Genomic DNA, 21,719 nt, shown 5'->3' on the forward strand with positions numbered 1-21,719 from the left:
TGGGTACTGTTGTGGATTTAGTTTTTATACAGGGAAACTAATGTTAGTCAGCATGGCTTAGGGTATGATGTGGTCTGGAAGTTATTGTTTGAAGCGATCAATGCGGAAACAAACTTACGCAAAATGTAAACAAAGACAAAATGGGGGTTCAAATTTCGGAAAATTTGTGAAGCAAATACTGGGTACTGTTGTGGATTTAGTTTTTATACAGGGAAAATAATGTTAGTCATCATGGCCTAGGGAACGATGTGGTCTGGAATTTATCACTTCCATACCATAACCAGAGCCGTATATTATTTTTTGACCGATTTCTTTAGTTCGGTCAAACTTGCGGTGAATTCCAGTATTTCACTTTATTCCACCTTTATGGTACATCTGTTGTGCATTAAATTCAACTGATGATATAGTGATGTGCACAATTCTTCTTTATCAAAATTTTGTTGCATACCCATTTGAATATTAGTTGATGATTCATTTTCTATGGTGATGTTGAAACAAAATTTTAATATTTTTACCTTTTGTTCAATTTAAAATTTTAATATTTTTACCTTTTGCTCAATTTACCTCGATTTACCTGTAATTAAAGTCACTTTGAGACAAAAGTTATGCAATAGAATTGATTAAGAAACCTTTCTTTAATTATGTTCCAAATATCACATTAAAATGTTGATAAGTAAAAAAGTTACAGTTATTTAATGAAACAAGCCTAGATTCATGATTATTTTAGAATTTAATTGAAACTCATGAGGGGTGTATTTTGGTCAGAAATATAGTAATGAAAGGGTTAAACTGCATATTATTATCCTCAGCCAATCTATAAATGGAGTCCAACTCCTGCTGCTTATACATATACCTATAGACTTATATATATATATATATTATATATATATATATTTACATGCATAGAATGTATATATATCTATATATATATATATATATATAGATAGATAGATAGATAGATAGATAGATAGATAGACAGACAGACAGACAGATAGATAGATAGATAGATAGATAGATAGATAGATGATAGATAGATAGATAGATAGATAGATAGATAGATATAGATATATATATATATATACATATACATACATAATATATATATACACACAATATATATATATGTATATATAGAATGTATACACAATATATATATGAAATAATTATATATACATATATATATGCACAAAATATATATATATGTGTGCATATATATATATATATATATATATATATATATATTATATATATATATATATATATATATATATATATACATATACATGCATACTTATGTGTGTGTGTGTATATATATATATAATATATATATATTATATAAATATGTTTTATGATCTAAAATGCTCCAGCTAGGGCGTGGTTGAACAAATCTTAGGAAATTGAACCATATTCATTATTGAATAGAAATCTAATCTGTTTCTCCTCTAAATATTTAACTTTCTAAGTAAAGCTGCAACGTGACTTAACTATGAAAATGAGAGGGAGAGACTAAGAGTGAGAGGGCGGGGAGGGAGGGAGAGGCAGACAGACAGGCAGAGGGTGGGTGCAATAAAGCCTAGAGAGATATAACAACGCAACAACTAAAAAATATCGGACAATGCCTGTCTGTCTGCCTCTCCCTCCCTCCCCGCCCTCTTACTCTTAGTCTCTCCCTCTCATTCTCATAGTTAAGTCACGTTGCCGCTTTACTTAGAAAGTTAAATATTTAGGGGAGAAAGAGATTAGATTTCTATTCAATAATGAATATGTTTCAATTTCGTAAGATTTGTTCAACCACGCCCTAGCTGGAGCATTTTAGATCATAAAACATATATATATATATATATATATATATATATATATATATATATATATATATATCCTCCTCATCATCATCATCATCATTTAGCGTCCGTTTTCCATGCTAGCATGGGTTGGACGGTTCTACTGGGGTCTGTGAAGCCGGAAGTCTGCATCAGGCCCAGTCAGATCTGACAGTGTTTCTACGGCTGGATGCCCTTCCTAACGCCAACCACTCCGTGAGTGTAGTAGGTGCTTTTTACATGCCACCCGCACAGGTGCCAGACGGAGCTGGCAAACGGCCACGAACGGATGGTGCTTTTACGTGCCACTGGCACAGGGGCCGGGCGAGGCTGGCAATGGACATGAGCGGATGGTGCTTTTTACGTGCCACCGGCACGGGGGCCAGGCGAGGCTGGCAGCAGACACGAACGGAAGGTGCTTTTATGTGCCACCGGCACGGAGGCCAGTTGGGGCGGCGCCGGCAACGGCCACGATCGGATGGTTCGCTTAACCACAGCTGCAACTTCCACTGATGCTGATCGACCTCAATTTTGGTTCTGCTTTCTGATATCTGATTTGATTTGGTTTGATTTTCATTTTGATTTTGATTCTGACTGTTCTCATTGGTCTTGCCGGGTCTTCTCACGCACAGCATACTTCCAAAGGTCTCGGTTCCTTAGTGAGACCTAAAGTTCGAAGGTCGTGCTTCACCACCTCGTCCCAGGTTTTCCTGGGTCTACCTCTTCCACAGGTCCCCTCAACTGCCAGGGTGTGGCACTTTTTCACACCCCTATCTTCATCCATTCTCGCCACATGACCATACCAGCGCAATCGTCTCTCTTGCACACAACAACTGATGCTTCTTAGGTCCAACTTTTCTCTCAAGGTACTTACACTCTGTCGATTATGAACACTGACATTACACATCCATCGGAGCATACTAGCTTCATTTCTTGCGAGCTTACGCAAATCCTCAGCAGTCACAGCCCATGTTTCACTACCATGTAGCATGGCTGTACGTACACATGCATCATACAGTCTGCCTTTTACTCTGAGCGAGAGGCCTTTTGTCACCAGCAGGGGTTAAGAGCTCTATAAACTTTGCCCAGGCTATTCTTGCTCTAGCAGTTACACTTTCAGCACACCCACCCCCGCTACTGACTTGGTCACCTAGGTAACGGAAGCTATCAACTACTTCTAGTTTTTCTCCCTGGAACGTGGTAGAAGTTGGTCTCTGCATATTTTCAGAGTTTATTGCTCCTGAGCATCTGCCACAGATAAAAACTATTTTCCTAGTTAGTCTTCCTTTGACATTACTACATCTCTTATGTGTCCATAGCTTACATTTAGTGCATCTTATAGAGTTTCTACCTACGCCTTTTCTACAGATCAAGCAGGGCCATCTACCTGAAGGCGTTTGTGATTGGTCTACCTTCCTACATATTAGGACTTTGGTTTTGGCTAGGTTGATTCTAAGGCCCTTCGATTCTAAACCTTGCTTCCACACCTGAAACTTCTCCTCCAGTTCTGATAGAGACTCAGCAATTAGAGCAAGGTCATCAGCATAGAGGAGCTCCCAGGGGCATCCTGTCTTGAATTCCTCCGTTATTGCCTGGAGGACTATGATAAATAGGAGGGGACTGAGGACTGAACCTTGGTGGACCCCAACCTCTACCCGGAATTCTTCACTGTACTCGATGCCAACCCTCACCTTGCTAGCAGCATCTCTGTACATGGCTTGTACAGCTCTCACTAACCATTCATCTATCCCTAGTTTCCTCATTGACCACCAGATAAGAGATCGGGGGACCCTGTCGAAGGCTTTCTCCATATCAACAAAAGCCAGGTATTGGGGCTTGTCTTTGGCTAGGTATTTCTCCTGCAGCTGTCTTACCAGGAATATAGCATCAGTAGTATTTTTCCCTGGCACGAACCCAAACTGCATCTCATCTAAGCTAACTCTCTCTCTAATTAGTTGGGCTATAACCCTCTCCGTAACCTTCATTACCTGATCCAACAGCTTGATACCCCTGTAGTTATTTGTATCAAGGGCGTCACCTTTACCTTTGTAACAGTTGACTATTATGCTGCTACACCAGTCATTGGGTATGACTCCTTCGTGTATCACCTGGTTAACTATACGAGTGACTAGGCTATAGCCGACACTACCAGATATTTTGAGCATCTCTGCAGTAATTCCTGATGGGCCTGGGGCTTTCCCTGTTTTCATGCTTGTAATTGCCTTAACTACTAAGGAACTGTTCCTTTCTAATAGATTTTTTCCTCTTATCTGCATGATAAGAGGAAAAAATCTATCAGAAAGGAACTCTAATCTCTCTTTAAAAAATATATTTTGATAAGCATAACAAATGCGCAACCGGAAAAAAGAACTTCACCTAATTAAATTACTTAAATTACTTAAATTATTTTGTCAGCATTTTCTTCATTTCCTTTTTTATATATCACAACTCGTGTTCCACTTCTCCTTTTTTAAGTATATATATATATATATATATATATATATATATATATATATGTATATATATGATCGTTGTGGTCCTCAATAAAGAGTCCTGTGAATTCCATTTTCTGTCTATTTTATATATATGAAAGCATTTGGTGGGGGGGGGGGAACTATACTGCCTATACTGTTTTACATTTATTTACAATATATCCAGGTTTTCTGTTACATTGTAAGGTTTATTTGTTTTAGGTGGAATTGATATTTGTTGTCTCTAAGTAGGGTGTGGTTGGCTTTTGCAAACATTTCACATGAGTATAAATGGGTGTTATGTGTGTGTGTGTGTATATATATATATATATAATATATATATATATAAGGTGCAGGAGTGGCTGTGTGGTAAGTAGCTTGCTAACCAACCACATGGTTCCAGGTTCAGTCCCACTGCGTGGCACTTTGGGCAAGTGTCTTCTGCTATAGCCCCGGGCCGACCAATGTCTTGTGAGTGGATTTGGTAGACGGAAACTGAAAGAAGCCCATCGTATATATGTATATATATATGTGTGTGTGTGTGTGTGTACATACATAGTAGTTGATAGCTTCTGTTACCTAGGTAACCAAGTCAGTAGTGGGGAGCGGGTGTGCTGAAAGTGTAACTACTGGAATAAGAATAGCCTGGGCAAAGTTCAGAGAACCCTTACCTCTGCTGGTGACAAAGGGCCTCTCACTCAGAGTAAAAGGCAGACTGTATGACGCATGTGTACAAACAGCCATACTACATGGCAGTGAAACATGGGCCGTGACTGCTGAGGACATGCGTAAGCTCGCAAGGAATGAAGCCAGTATGCTCCGATGGATGTGTAATGTCAGTGTACATACTCGACAGAGTGTAAGTACCTTGAGAGAAAAGTTGGACCTAAGAAGCATCAGATGGGGTGTGCAAGAGAGACAATTGCGCTAGTATGGTCATGTAGCGAGAATGGATGAAGATAGTTGTGTTAAAAAGTGCCACACCCTAGTGGTTGAGGGAATCTGTGGAAGAGGTAGACCCAGGAAAACCTGGGATGAGGTGGTAAAGCACGACCTTTGAACATTAGGCCTCACCGTGGCAATGACTAGTGACTGAGACCTTTGGAAATATGCTGTGTGGGAGAAGACCCTGCAGGACAAATGAGACCATAACTCAAGGCCTTTATCAGGGATGTAGCCAGCCCACTTATGCATACCTTTCCTTCTTTGGACACTAAACTCTGCTTGCGAAGACCTGTTGAGGCAAGTGAAATCGAAATTGAACCAAATTCGATGACTGCCACCTGTGCCAGTGGAGCGCTAACAGCTTCATCCAAGCAAGATCACTGCCAGAGCAGCTGTCATGTTTCCGTGCCGGTGGGCACGTAAAAATCACCATTTGAGTGTGATCGTTACCTGCATTGCCTTACTGGCACATGAACAAAACATTCGAGCGAGGTCATTACCAGTGCCCCTGGACTGACTCCTGTGCAGGTGGCACGTAAAAAACACCATTTCGAGTGTGGCCGTTGCCAGTTCCGCCAGACTGGCCCTCGTGCTGGTGGCACGTAAAAGCACCCACTACACTTTCGGAGTGGTTAGGGTTTGTTTAAAGAAGTCTTGCCCTGGTATGTGATGTGTTTTTTATTTTCCCTTGGCGAAGGAGTAATTATCGTAATGCACCTTCATGCATTAAATATGGTAATGAACCCCTGGAATGGCCATAGGGAATGTAAATATGGTTTCTTCTTTTTTGCTTGGACACTGTCTTTTCCTAATAGGTCTTCCCCTTATCTTAAAAAATAATTTTTAATCGAAAAAATTTCTAAACGATGAACTTTTATCTTACCTTATATATTATATATGTATATATATATGTGTATATATATATGTGTGTATATATATATATGTGCACACACACACACACTCATGTGTATTTTACTGTCTTGAGAGGATCGTTACACCAATAACACACACACACACACACACACAAGTTCAATGCCACTTCTCATACAATGTAAACATGAACATAGTAATAGTGGACTTATGATAATGAACAATATGTCTCTTCTGTGTGAACTATATGAAATAGGACTTCATGCACTGCATGCAGTTCTCTAGAAAGGAATTAGATATAAGGATGCCAGTGGAACCTGCTCTAGACATTGGGGCAAACATTGGAGCAAAATACAGAGGATTTGTGACTGAGCAAACACTTGGTATAAAGCAGATGAATATCAAGGAGTGATGTTTGTAGAGGCTGTGCTGCATTAGAAGTTTAGAAAGGCCCTGAAGGACACCAAACTCAATGTTAAGATTGTTGAGAAACTAGTGAGATCCACAATTATGAAAGATGTGCCCCTTTGATAAGATCACATGCACTGATAAGAACTGTAGTTTATACTTTTAACTCCACTATTAACTGTAAGACCAGGAATGTGGTCTGCAGCATAAAACGCATGGAGATGGTGTACAAGATACATTTGGAGAGAGGAAATGGACAATGGTGGAAGTATGACAGGAGACAGCCATCTATACTCTATCAATATGGTGGCATGGTTGACTGAATTAACATTGATATTTTGTCTAAACATCCAAGAGACCCTTTGATTAGACAAATACATTAGAATATCCTCATAAACAAAACATTACCAATACTGAATAGAAAATACAGATAATAGGTTGTAGAAATTCAACGTTACTATTACCACTCATGTAATATGCATACATGGGTGTGTCCATGTGGGTGGATTGGTAGGCATGTGTATGATGATATAGGCAGGTATAAAAAAGGTTGGGGTAGAATAACAGTAGAATGCAAGTAAACCCATACAAATAGATACATGTAAGTATGCACAATTGCACATGTATAGGCATGGGTAAGTATAGATAATGTAGGAAATATGACAGAAGGCTATCAGGGAATGCATACAAATAAATACATATAGGCGTAGGAGTGGCTGTGTGGTAAGTAGCTTGCCTACGAACCACATGGTTCCGGCTTCGGTCCCACTGCGTGGCACCTTAGGCAAGTGTCTCCTGCTATAGCCTCAGGCTGACCAAAGCCTTGTGAGTGGATTTGGTAGATGGAAACTGAAAGAAGCCTGTCGTATATATGTATATATATATGTCTGTGTTTGTCCCCCCAACATCGCTTGATAACTGATGCTGGTGTGTTTATGTCCCCATAACTTAGCGGTTCGGCAAATGAGAATGATAGAATAAGTACTAGTCTTACAAAGAATAAGTTCTGGGGGTCGATTTGCTCGACTAAAGGTGATGCTCCAGCATGGCCGCAGTCAAATGACTGAAACAAAAGAGTAAAGAGTATATAGGTGTGAACAATGCCTATACACAACCATACACATGCACACATAAACACACAGAGGAACACAACCACACACATACATGCAAGCATACACACAGATTCTTGCTTATTTAAAAAACTGCCAGATATGCACACACACATGCTGGAATACACTCAGATAATACACACATACACACATACATACTCACTGAACTGACTAAACCACACAAATATGCATGCTAGACCACACACTTGTGCACGATCAGATGCTCACACGTACATCATCCCTGTTCTCCCCTCCCCCTCCCTACATAAAGAGCTACACTTCTTCACTAATGGGATCCAAACACTGCAATGTTGATGGAAGAAGTGTGTGGACCACAAGAAGGACTATGTTGAAAAATAAATCCCATTTGATCACATTCCATGAGAGTTTTTTGGTTAGCCAAAGAACTTTTCAACTGGTCCTTGGGATCAGTGTTACTGCAGTAAAATAGATTTATTTTGACCAAACATGCAATATTAGTTATATCACTCTAGGTACTGAGTTCAAATCACACTGGAAATGTCTTGGCTTTTTGTTTTTATAGAATCGGTAAAATAAACGGAAGACATATATTGAAGTTTATTGAAGCCAGTGTCCTCCCTCAAAATAGGTGGTATTGTGCTAGCAAGCTGGCAGAATCGTTATTGTGGCAGACAAAATGCTTAGCTGTGTTTTTTCCAGTTTTATGTTTTGAGTTCAAATGTTGCTATAGTTGATAGTGCTTTCATCTAAATCATTAAATGACTACCAGTTGAGGATTGGAGTTGATGTAATTGACTAGCCCCCTCTCCTAAAAATATTTCAGGCCTAGTACCGTTAGTAGAAAGAATCATTATGACTCTCTAATTCCATATAATTAAGTGGCTTCTCAAGTAGGCCTCTTAAAATGTCAGATTACTAATCCAACTTGTTTGATTTTCCAACAATCATCAAGTGTTCTTGGTTTGCTAAACTAGAACCTGATTGATTATGCCAGTGGTGCTTATCTCCCTAAAACAAAAGAAATGGTAACACTGACTATCACTGATTTACTTCCTGTCTTAAACATATCTTCTCTGATGTTGATGCACCAATGGAAGCACTCCGAACAAAATTATGTAAGGGAAATAATCAATATAGCTATCTTTTACAGTCATTGGATTGTGACCATGCTGGGGTACCACCTTCAAGAATTTAGTGGATCAAATTGACCCCAATTCTTATTTTTAAGTCTGTTACTTATTCTATCTATCTCTTACTGTAATAATGTACTGCCGAAGATCTTCAATACTTGGCTTCCTCTGATTTACAAACTTGGTTTCCTTGACTTACAAACTGTTCAAAAAATTGAGACTTGCGATCAGGATCATCCTTCAGAAGTCCATGAATTAGGCGCGGAATGTAAAGTTTCATATTGAGTTTTGTAAATATTTTATGTAATGATGTTTGTTTGATACCAATTTCTGAACTACCACTGTGAATTGATTTCTTTGGGCTTCTTACATATACCTCAGCAACTGTAGTCATATTTTCTTCAGCCTAACTATATACTAACTTTATGGATGCCCTGTATATATATATATATATATATATATATATATATAAATTAGAGATAAAACCACTATTAGGCAACTCAAGCAGTGATAGACATAAACTAATACATAAATAACAAAAAATATAAATATAATTAATATAATATATATATATAAAATATAAAATTTTAATTTTTATATTTTTTTTAATAACCAAAAAGTATAAAAAAAGATAAATATAATATGAGTAACTTTTCCCTGCAAGTTTGGATATAATCCCTAATATTGTTATTATATATATATATAATATATATATATATATAGGTTGAGTACAGAAATTCGGGGTGAGTACTTGATAAATGTAAGCACCTGTATATACCGTTAGGTGGTGTAGGTGGTGGAGTAAAATGATCAAAATAAAAACATGATGCCAAGGATTCAGCGGTACATATGTTTCGGGCCTTTATTAGACAGATTTATAACAATGCATAATGTATGTCTGTGGCCTTCTTCAGCCGCGCACAACAACTTCTTCCACAAGGACATGTGTTACATCAAAAATTCTTGGTTGGGGATGCAAATCCTCTCATTCGCGTACGACATAATGCGGCAACAGCATAGAAGTGAAGCGTCCATCTCGTTATGCTGTTGCCGCATTATGTCGTACTCGAATGAGAGGATTTGCATCCCCAACCAAGAATTTTTGATGTAACACATGTCCTTGTGGAAGAAGTTGTTGTGCGCGGCTGAAGAAGGCCACAGACATACATTATGCATTGTTATAAATCTGTCTAATAAAGGCCTGAAACATATGTACCGCTGAATCCTTGGCATCATGTTTTTATTTTGATCATTTTATATATATATATATATATAATATTGTTGACATCATAAGAATTTATAAAGTTTCTAGATAACATGGAATAACTCTTTTTAGGAATTGGTTCTTGAAGTACACCTAAAACTATAAGTAATATCATATAAATATTGGGTTGAAAAACCCTTTTTTGATAGGAAAAATCAAAGGCTGCCCCTATGAATCGAACCCACATCTCCTGTAGACATGACAAGCATTCTACTGTTGTATGAAAACAATCCTTCGAATTTTTTTATCCATTTTAGAAACTGTATTCTCACCAGTGTCAATTGTATGCTTGTGTGGGTTGGATGGGTTAGCCAACTCTGAGTCAGTTCTTATTTATGTCCTCTTAGACAAATCAGAATACCATGTCTCTCACTTGTATATTACATTTTTGGCTTGTTTTCTACAGTTGCAGACATTGCAGTAATGATTTCCATCATTTGGGAGTAGATTAGACCCAGCTATACCCTGTTTTTTTTTTTTTCCTTCGGGAAGCCTTCTTATCTCCCTCAATACTGCACACCCTCAATTTAGGGGTCTTGTCTTGTGAGTTACCTAGAAACTTCACTGTCAGTGCTGCATGAAAGCACCCTGTACACACTGTAAAGTGGCTGGTATTAGAAAGGGTATCAAGCTGTAAAAATCATGCTAAAGCAGACATTTGAGTTTGGCATAGTCTTCTGGCATATCTACTTCTGTCAAACTGTCCAACCCCTGCCAGCATGGGATATGGATGTTAAATGATGATGGAGAGAAAAATTTCATTTCAAATCACAAGTGTTAAACACATTGCCAAATTTCTTTTAGTAATATGTTAGATTATTTATATATATATATATATGTGTGTGTGTATAATGTAAAGCAGATTGTATGATGCTTGTGTATGAACGGTTGTACTTCATTGTAGTGGGACAGGGACTCTAAATGCAGAAGACATGCATAAACTCGAGAGTAATGAAGCTAGTATGTTGTAATGCACATGTAACATAAATGTGCATGTACAATAAAGTGTAATAGAGATAAAGAAGTGTCAATCATTTAAAGTTGATGGCAAATATGGAAGAAGACATGGGATGAAGTAGTGAGGACTGATTACAAGATGTTAGGCTTCACAGACTGAGATGTCTGGTTTTATGAGGTTCTTGAGAAGACCCACCCACCTCAGCAAAACTGAATTCTAGAAGTACTGTGTTACACCCATATGTAACATTAAAAAGCTTTTCACACACCTTACCCTAATAAACGAAACTACATCTCCCCTTCGCCTCTTCCTCACTCCTGCAGCCCAGTTCTGTCCTCACTGCCCCACCCACTGTATCATTGTGATCCTGTTTCCCTCCACCCAACCACTCTGTATAACCAAGGTTTCACTAGATGCTGCATTCCACCCTCCCCGCTTTGCATTCTCATGAACTCTCTACTCATGCACCCTTAGCAATGCTCTACCATCGAATTTGTATTCTCATCTCTATACCTTAAGAGTATCTCCTGGCATATCACCACCATCTCTCTCACTCTCGTTCTCTTCCACTCTTGCTTTCCCTCATTCTCAATTACTCTCTCTATCTCTCTCTCTCCAACAATGGTAACCATATATCTCTTCTACAGCAAGACACCTGCTTCTGACCCTCTTTTATACTCTAATCCCTCATCACCAGGCACAAAGCGACCTCCTTCAATACCATCCCACCTCTCAGAGGACTTTTGTCTTGCAAGTTACTTGGTAACCTCACTGGTGTTGGTGCCACATAAAAAGCATTCAGTCCACATTGTAAAGTGGTTGGCATTAGGAAGAGCATCCTGCTGTAAAAGCCATATGCAAAGTAGACCTTACCAGTGCTGGTGCCATGTGAAAAGCATTCAGTTCACATTATAAAGTGATTGGCATTAGGAAAGGCATCCAGCTGTAAAAACTGTAGTGATGCTACTGTGTAGGGTTCACCGCGCATGCGCAGAATGGGACTACTTCCGGGTGGCCACCGGAAGTCTTCCCCATGCACATGTGCGGGAAACGATCCCTAAGGCCCGCTAAACTCGATTCATTCTCTCTGGCCGTCAGCCCTCGTGAACAGACGTGCATTCGTAGACTCTGATAATTACACCGACTTAGCCGCGGACGACATCGAACCACTTCAACCAACGAACAAGAAGCTGTACAACAGATTCGGCTGTCGTTTTCCCATCAGATATACGTACACCATCGCAATTAATAAACAAACTGCTGTCTTTCACCGATAACCTGACTTCGTCCGTTATATCTTACTAAATTGTATGTGACAGGATCGGATCGACACCCTTTCAGTGATACCGATACCAGATCCTGTTACAAAACCATGCCAAAACAGACAGTGAGGCTTTGTGTAGTCCTCTGGCTTGCCAGCTCCTGTTGAGCTGTCCAACACATTGGCATGGACAAATGGATGTTAAATGATAATGATATATAATCCAAATAAGAGAAAGAAAGACTTTGACACATCTTTAATGATCAGTACCAACTCTTTTCTGTACCAACTCTGCTTTGAATGCCAGTTTATGCAAAAGTTCAAAGTGAAAATTTATGTAATATTTGTGATCTTAGACATTAGAGTAGCACTTTCTCAGACCTTTATCAAATGTGCACTTTTACATGGTGTGTCTGCCAGACTTTGCATTTTGCTTATATCAGGAAGAAACAAAAAGTAAATAAAAGCATGGTTAGGAGATGAAAGAAAAAAATGATGACGAAAGAGGACAAGAACATTAAGAAGTTAAAGATGGAGAATTGGTAGAAGCAGAAGAAAGAGAAAGCTAAACAAATAGTTGAATGGTAGAAGTGAGTTAGTGTTTACAATTACAAGTAAACCGACAGACGCCAGTATCAAATTACAATTGATGGGTGAAATATCATTTCAGTTTAGTACAAGCGACAAAATTAAAAAGGCTAAAAGGGAAAGAAGGATGAAATTAAAAACAATAGCAATACTAATAATAGGAAAAGGATAATCCTTACTACTAAATTATGGGGGAATGGACTAGTTGATTATATTGATCCCAATGTTTCACTGGTACTTAATTTATTGACCTCGAAAGGATGAAAGGCAAAGTCAACCTTGATGGAATTTGAACTCAGAATGTAAAGACACAAAGCATTTTGCCTGGCATGCTAACGATTCTGCCAGCTCACTGCCTTGATAATAATAATGATACTATTAATAATAAGGACAATAATACTAGTATTATAAATAATGACAATAGCAATGATAATAATCCTTTCTACAAGGCCTGAAATTTTGGGTAGGGGTCTAGTTGATTACATTGACCCCAGTGTGTGACTGGTACTTATTTTATCAACCCCAATAGGATGGAAGACAGAGTCGACTGGGGCGGAATTTGAACTCAGACTGTAAGGCAGGAAGAGATACCACTAAGCATTTTGCCTGGCATGCTAATGATTCTGCTAGCTCTCTGCCTTAACAACGATAATAATAATAATAATAATAATAATAATAATAATAATAATAATAATAATAATACCACTATTAATAATAATAAAGACAGTAATACTAGTATTATAAATAATGGCAATAACAATAATATGAATAATGATAATGTTCATTAACCACTAAGGGTTCACAAAAACATTGGGGACAGTACAGGACAATACAATGTGGGGTTAGATAAAAGGCATGTAAAAAATAAAACAATCTCAATGTAAATTATAACAATGAATAATTCCCCAAAAGAAGGAGACTTCTTAGGGCTGCTTGTGGAGATCCCACAAAAACCAGGATTGTGCTGACCACTAGGACAAGTGCTCTCTTTACATTGTCCTCCTTCAACTAACAGGTGCATGCTTAGTTGGACCATTCACTTGGACCATTCTTGCAACATTCACCCACCTTTTAGTAAAATTATGGGGAAGCAGCACTTCCCTTTCCACCCGCACTTTCCATTAAGTTGAAGGCTTGGCCAAAGAGGAAAGTGTCTGTCTTCAGCCCTTTCAATATGGTCCACCACACAACCTCGTTTGCTAAGGCTATCAAGCAAAGAAAGACAATCCTGCCACCTTCCTTCCTTTCGCTGGGAAGTCCTGCCAGGTACCCCCTGGTAGTACTGCAAAGTCAAGGATTTCTGGAAATTATCCGTAGGCCCTGGCTCAAAACCTTGAAACAGACCAACCAGTTGATTCTAACCAATGCCCAGAATCTCCCCGAGAACATCATTGTACTCGTCTGCCACTAACCCTCTATAGAAAGCCAGAGTGGATCTTCCACTGACTACTTTTCCTGATTGACAGAGGACTGTGAGCACCTGACAACACTCTGTTTATGCTTGATCCAAGACTGCAGCTCAGTCAAAGAGACAAACTGCGGAAAATCCCATCTGAAAAACTATGACCATACCTTCTCACCATCAAGGAAGTACTGGAGATGCCATAACTTCAGCACATGTTTGTACATCAGTAGCCACAGCATGCCCAGCCCTCCATTCAGCAGATGTTGATAGCAAATGGAGCACCTGAACAAAGGAACTCATTCCTTTCACAAAAAAAACAGAAGGGTGGAAAGTAAGCTAGCAGAAGTATTCTGCCGACCTTAGAATGTGACATGCAGAGACATAACAGAAAAGGAGAAAAAGAGGGAAGAAGTTAGTAAGGGGTAGGGTGTGCCTTAAAGAGTTAGAGTAGAAACTTAAAATTAAGGAAGAAACCAAAATTTGGTTGGGATATTTATAAAATATTTAGTTTTGAATAAACATACAGCTGGTAATGAAATAGGGTGAATTGAAATAAGATACAATTCAAAATTAAAATATGTCTCGGAACAGTGGTAGAGTACCAAGACAGAGTTGTAAAATAAGGAGAAAAGTATATAGTGTTGCTATTGCTATATGTAAGAATATAGATACTTATATACAGGGGTTGGACAAAATAATGGAAACATCTTAAAATTTCTAACAAATTTATTTTAATATGGGGTAGGACCGCTTTTGGCAGTATTTACAGCTTGAATTCTATGAGGTATGGACTCATACAAATTTTGATTTGTTTGCAAAGAAATTTTTGTCTATTCTTTAGCTAAATCAGTCTCCAGTTCTTGTAGTGATGATGGTTAGGATATCAACTCCTTACTTGTTTTTCTAAAATGCACCATAAATGTTCAATAATATTGAGATCTGGGGACTGTGGTAGCCAGATAAGATGTTCAACTTCACTAGAATTTTCCTCATGCCATTCAGTAATAATTTTAGCTGTGTGAATTGGTGCATTATCATCCTGAAAGATTGCGTTTCCCTCAAGAAACAGTTCCACAACCATAGGATGAATTTGATCAGATAAAATGCTTAAATAGTCTTGACTATTAATTCTGCCTTGAAGAGAAACCATTGGGCCAGCGGATTTCCAAGATATAGACCCCCAGGTCATCACAGATCCTCCTCCATGTTTAACAGTTGGAAGAAGGTAGTCTGGGTCAAATGCTTCTTTTGGCTGTCTCCACACATATACTTGACTGGTGGTTGGAAATAAGATAAAGGATGACTTGTCTGAGAAAATAACATTCTTCTACTGCTCTAGGGACCAATTCTGTAGGTTTTTACTCCACTCTAAATGCTTTGCAATGTTTGTTTTTGAAAGTAGTAGTTTTCTGATTGCAGCCCTCCCATGAAATCCAGTTTCATGCAGCTCCTGGTGAACAGTTTTTGTGGAAACTGGGTTCTCGAGGTGGTCATTAAGCTCTGCAGTAATTTTGGGAGATGTACTGTTGTGATCCTTTCTAACAATTCACATAAGAGTTCGATGGTCCCCATCTGAAAGTTTTCGTTTTCTTCCAGAGTTTTGTTTTGACGAGATTTTTCCCTCTTTCTCAAAGGCTGTCATTACTTTCGTGATAGTACTTTTTGATACACCAAACATTTCGGCTGTTTTCATTACACTAGTGCCTGCCATATGAGCACCAACAATTTGACCTCTTTGAAAGTCCGATAGATCTGTCATTTTAATGAATTTTAATTACCTTTTTATGATGATATCTGAAAAGAAACGGCAATTTTAGCAAAACATTAAGCAATACTAATAATAAATCAAGAAACATAAAAATAAACAAGCTTTTGACAGTTTTATAGATATTTCAAAATTATGATGCTATTCGAAATCAAAATTAAATTCAATGACTGGCATCCATGCTAGTGGAGCGCTGAGAGTACCATACGAGCGTGATCATTGCCAGAGCAACAAGCAGGCCTCTGTGCCGATGGCACATAAAATGCACCATTTGAGCATGATCGTTACCTACGTCGCCTTACTGGCATTTGCCCTGGTGGCACACGAAAAAACATTCAAACGAGGTTCTTGCCAATGCTGCTGGACTGGCTCCTGTGCAGGTGGCACATAAAAAGTACCTGTTGAGCGTGGCCAATGCCAGTACCGCCTGACTGGCCCTCGTGCCGGTGGCATGTAAAAGCACCCACTACACTCTCGGAGTGGTTAGCATTAGGAAGGGCATCCAGCTGTAGAAACTCTGCCAGATCAGATTGGAGTCTGGTGCAGCCATCTGGTTCGCAAGACCTCAGTCAAATCATCCAACACATGCTAGCATGGAAAGCGGACGTTAAACGATGATGATGTTGATGCTAGGTGTTTCCATTATTTTGTCCAACCCCTGTATATCCATCTGTTTAGTTTGTTTTGAGCAAAAGCCTCAGAATGTTCTCTTAAAAGCTCCTATGCTTCTTGTTGTCAGCTACCACCTGTCAGTCTCATCTCCCAGTGGAATGGTTATACAGGTGGAACTCCTTTCAGCTAAGGATAAATATAATAATAATAATAACTTGTGGATGGAAATTCGAAGGTTATCCTACATGTCTATTAGTTAGGAAGTTTTCATATTCATAAGATATCTATCATAATAATGAGCTTGTTTGTAAGTTTGTCCAAAATCATGCAACAAGAGAGTAGACGTCAGCATAAGTAAGAGTAAAAAAAAGGGAAGAGACAAAATGGTAATAACAATGAGAGAGGGATTGGTATCAAACACCTCTCGCCCTCTCCCTCTCTCTTTCTCTCTCTGAACAAAAGCCTTTTCACTTTATTGATGAACACTGCCTCGCTCTTTCTCTCACTTTCTATTTACAAATGCGCACACACACTCTCTCTTTGTCTCTCACTCTTTTCACTCACTCTCTTTCTCTCTCTCAGCAACATTTTCATTTTTATTCAATGAACACTGATTTTTTTCTGATAAACATTAATAACAATATATAAGATAAGTAAATAAGATTTTTGCACCTCAAAATTATATTTTTTGTGTCTCTATGGATGTTTGACTTTTCTGGAAGATTTTTTTGTTTAAAAGACTGCAGCAAAGTTAATAGAATATAAGATAAGTAAATAAGTAGTAATTTTTAAGTCATAAAATTAAAATATTGTCTATTGAAAGAAAGCTTGATAATTGTAGTGGGCTGGATGTGATGTACCCACATCCTTTTTTCCAAGCTGAGATTTGAAATCAAATCTAAGGATTCTCACTCATCTGATCCTCCACTAGCCAAACAGGTGTGAAAGAAATTTCTTTGTCCTGTCAAAAAGTGATGAATGGGTTTCCCTTCAACCTATGACCTGAGCTGTGTCATTTAAGCTTCAAGTGGACAGGAGGTGACCTACATTGGTAGAAATTACTCTTGTGGTATGTCTGGCGGCGAGCTGGCAGAAACATTAGCACGCCAGGCAAAATGCTTAGTGGTATTTCATCTGCCGCTACGTTCTGAGTTCAAATTCCGCCAAAGTCGACTTTGCCTTTCAACCTTTCAGGGTCGATTAAATAAGTACCAGTTACGCATTGGGGTCGATATAATCGACTTAATCCGTTTGTCTGTCCTTGTTTGTCCTCTCTGTGTTTAACCCCTTATGGGTAGTAAAGAAAAAGTATGTCTGTCCTTCTAGCTGTCATGACAACTATAAATACAGTCAGACATACGACAGATGACAAACTGCGGCTAGCGCGATGTAGCGGCAGGCCTGTGCAAGGCCTGTGCCGTTCGCCCGCGTCTCCGCCGCCGAACCGTGCGTGAAATCGAAAGCACGAAACTAAGCGGGCGGTGTCGGCCACGTACGCGTGGACCTAGCCGCGACCGATGTTGCGAGGTACAGGCGTTCGATACGGCGACGTGGTCCGTCTCGTAAATTCCCGAAAGATGACAAACTGCGGCCGCTGCCGGTAGCAGCGGGCCTGCGCCTGCCTTCGCCCGCGCCTCCGCCGCGCTACCGCGAGGCTGAAGTGCGGCTTGAGCGAAGCTGGCGCTCTCGCCCACGTACACGTGGACGTAGGCGCGATCGATGCCGTCAGTCGCCGGGAGTGCGTGGCGATATGCACCGGGTAAAAACAGCGACGTGGTCCGACCCGTGAGTTAAGGAGGTGCTCGGACCGTAAGCAACGGATCGGCCCCGGCTGGATAGTCACGCCTCTAGGTGACCGTCGCACCCCAAGGGGGTCCAGACTAATATGTAGGGTTGTGGTTGATCGGCATAGGTTAGCGTCTCGGAGGGATGTCCTCGTAGCTCCTTTTCTGACGACGGTTAGCTCCCCGTTTGCCGGTGCAAGATCGATTCTACACGGCCGGCGCGTCCTCGAATTTCCGCCGCCGAACCGCCCGCCTTTCAGACGCTGCGTTCGCCCGCCCGTTGACGCCCGCGTTTGCCCGCCTTCGCCCGCCTTTTGAAGCTCGCCTTTGTCCGCCTTCGCCCGCCTCTGGACGTCCGCTTCTTCACGCCCGCCTATTAGACGACCAATTTTTTGGTGTATCCAAGAAGTAAATGCAAGTGTTGAGTAAATAAATTATTTAAAACACAATCCGATGCTTTCCCATTGTTTTACTTTGATGTCATCCACATGCCTATTTTATTTGCTACCTCAGCATTTTTTGCTACACCATCTCACTACATAATATTGTCTGTTTAAAGAAAGCTAAATAGAAAAGGAAGGTAATTATAAATATTTACAAATACTTGCCGATACAGTGATGTTTGTAAATATTTATGAATGAAGAATTTTGCTAAGGTGGTAAGAGTGTGAAAGAGACAGAGATAGAGAATGTGTAGATCTTGCTTGGAAAAAAAAAGTCTCTGTGTATGCCATTAATATAATCCTGTGTAATTTTATACTTTGTATGGTTGTGTATAGAAATATAAACAAATTAACGTACATACACACACGCACACAAATATACTCATTGTTTTGAAGTTTGTAATCTGTTGTATTAAATATATTTATCCACCTGCTATGGAGAATGAATCTGATAGAAGGCGATGGTTAGCCAGAGAGAGAGACAAAGGTGAAGAACAGCCAGTCTCACTCAGGAAGAACTGGATGCAAGAAGATTAAACAATACATTAAGGTTATTAAATCAATCACGAGAAGTGAGACAAGAGAGATGAGTGCAAAATGCAAGAAGACAGGCTTGAAGATGTCAAAATGAAAAGGAGCACCTAATTGCACAAAGGAGAGATATCCAAAAAGAGGGAGAGTGGCACAAAAGTGCCGAGATGAAACAGAAGAGAAAGCAGCAGTGAGGAGAGAATATCTAAGAATGAGAGTATCACAAAGGCGACGATGAAACAGAAGAGGAAGCAGCACAAAGGAGAGAAATCAAGGAGAAGAATGGAAGAATTAAACGGACCATCCAAAACAAGGCAAACTCATTGCTGGTAGGGTTTTCACTAGAAACGTACTGCTGAAGCAATTACTGAGATAAAAGTTGTAATGTTTTTATTTTAATTTTATTATCTGTATCATTTTCATGCTGTCATTTCTGACGGCACGGGTACACAAGTATCTAAGATTATTCTTAATACACACAAACACAACTCACATAATACATATCCACAAGCAATCCCACTTGATTCAATAAGTGAATACCAGTTGCTTGACCTGCTAAAAATAACAACTGGATCTGTTCAGTTAAGTATGGCTGTGGAAGTTAAGTTTGCTTTGCAACTAAGTGGTTTTGAGTTTGATCCTGCTGTGCAGCACCTTGGACAAGTGTTTTCTATCTTACCCTTAGGTCAATCAGAGCTTCTGGAATAAAAACTGGTATATGGAAGCTATATGGATCCCATTAAAGGGGCCATTCTTGGTGATAACGGTAGACTTAATCCTTAACACAACTACCTAATCCTTGAGGAACCTTCAACAGAGTCTGCTCTTCTGCTCTGATTTCAGGATAACCTCTTCCCTTCAGTTACATGGGTTCCTGAAATTAATAATGGATACTGTCCTTCTTCTTAATCATTAAAAAGAAAAAAGCTTCTAATAGTCCCTGAGGAATCAAAGTGAGCCATAATGGCCAATTCTGTTTGCTTGTATTCACTGCAATCATCAGTACTGTACACCAACTAAAATGAAATACGTTCCGATAGTCATGATAAGCACTGCATATATACATGTGCAATGTGGGCCCAGACTAGAACTAAACCTTAACAACAGTCAAGTCAGTCACTTTATTGACTGATGGACAAAACTACAGGTTTAGTTTGACTGCTAGAAATAGGGAGAAATCTCCCTCAAATCACACCTTACAGTCTGCTTGGTCAAGGATAACATTGGACTAAACAACTACTGCTACTATTGTTGCAACAGATAAGATTGAAGATATATTTGCTATGTCACCTGGCACTCATGAATAATGATTTCTCTGAAACACAAAATCAGAAATGTGGAAGAGAAAATAAAAGTTTTAAGAACTGAAACTTTATCCTTATGTTTCACTCTGTCTACTATTTCCCAGTTTCAGTGCATTTATCACTTCCAGTCACCTCATTACTTTTAAATCCTGCCCAATTCACTACCACTCCAATCTTTGTTTTAAACAATAATTGAAATTAAACATTTACAGAAGATATTTCTTCTTTTTCAGGACTGAATGTCAAGAACAGATAAAAGGTTTCTATGGCGCCAAGTTTAAGAAGTTCAGTACAGAAGAGGAAGCTCTGGCTTTTGCAGAAATTCCGGCATCAGGTGAATAGAATTTTAGTGCTGTTTGGTATAATCAGTAGAGTGTTGAATGAATATCTTGTGGTATTTAGCTCAGTTTTTTATGTTCTGAGTTCAAATCCTAGTTAGGTCAAATTAACTTTCATCCTTCTGGGGCTCAATAATGGTCCAGTACTGAGATTGATATAGTCAGCTGTTCTCTCATTGTGACTTTGTGTCTGTATCAAAAAATAATTATTGTGCAGGTTTGGTTGTGTTGTGAAGAAGCTTGCTTTGCAATCATATGATTTCAGGTTCAGTCCTACAATGCTTGCATTTTGGGCAAGTGTCTTATACTATAGTCCAGGCTGACCAATACCTTGTGAGTGAATTTGGTAAACAGAACATGGACGATGCCAGCGCCGCCTTGACTGGATTCCGTGCCGGTGGCATGTAAAAAGCACCAATCCAATTGTGGCTGTTGTCAGCCTCACCTGGCACCTGTGCTGGTGGCACGTAAAAAGCACCCACTACACTCACGGAGTGGTTAGCATTAGGAAGGACATCCAGCTGTAGAAACATTGCCAGATCAGACTGGAGCCTGGTGCAGCCTTCTGGCTTCCTAGATCCCCGGTTGAACCATCAAACCCATGCTAGCATGGAGAACGGACGTTAAACGATGATGATGATGAAACTGAAGCCCATCACACAAAGTGTGTCTGTCTTGTGTTTCTGCTTGACAACCAGAGTTAGTTTGTTTATGTGCCCATAACTTTGTAG

At 39.4% G+C, this 21,719-nt stretch overlaps 1 protein-coding gene across 5 annotated transcripts in view; it reads left to right on the forward strand.

Moving 5' to 3' along the window:
- LOC115229154 (ribonuclease H1-like) overlaps positions 1 to 21,719 on the forward strand; it is a 45,368-nt gene that overhangs the window by 12,663 nt on the left and 10,986 nt on the right. For 3 of the 5 annotated variants that reach the window (XM_036499124.1, XM_036499125.1, XM_036499127.1), the window contains exon 2: positions 20,884 to 20,984. In XM_036499124.1, the coding sequence (XP_036355017.1) occupies positions 20,884 to 20,984 (101 nt within the window). The remainder of the gene's footprint in view (positions 1 to 20,883; positions 20,985 to 21,719) is intronic. The other 2 variants (XM_036499126.1, XM_036499128.1) reach the window with 1 other exon arrangement.

This window comes from Octopus sinensis, unplaced genomic scaffold (assembly GCF_006345805.1).
Source record: "Octopus sinensis unplaced genomic scaffold, ASM634580v1 Contig12038, whole genome shotgun sequence".
NCBI lineage: Eukaryota > Metazoa > Mollusca > Cephalopoda > Octopoda > Octopodidae > Octopus > Octopus sinensis.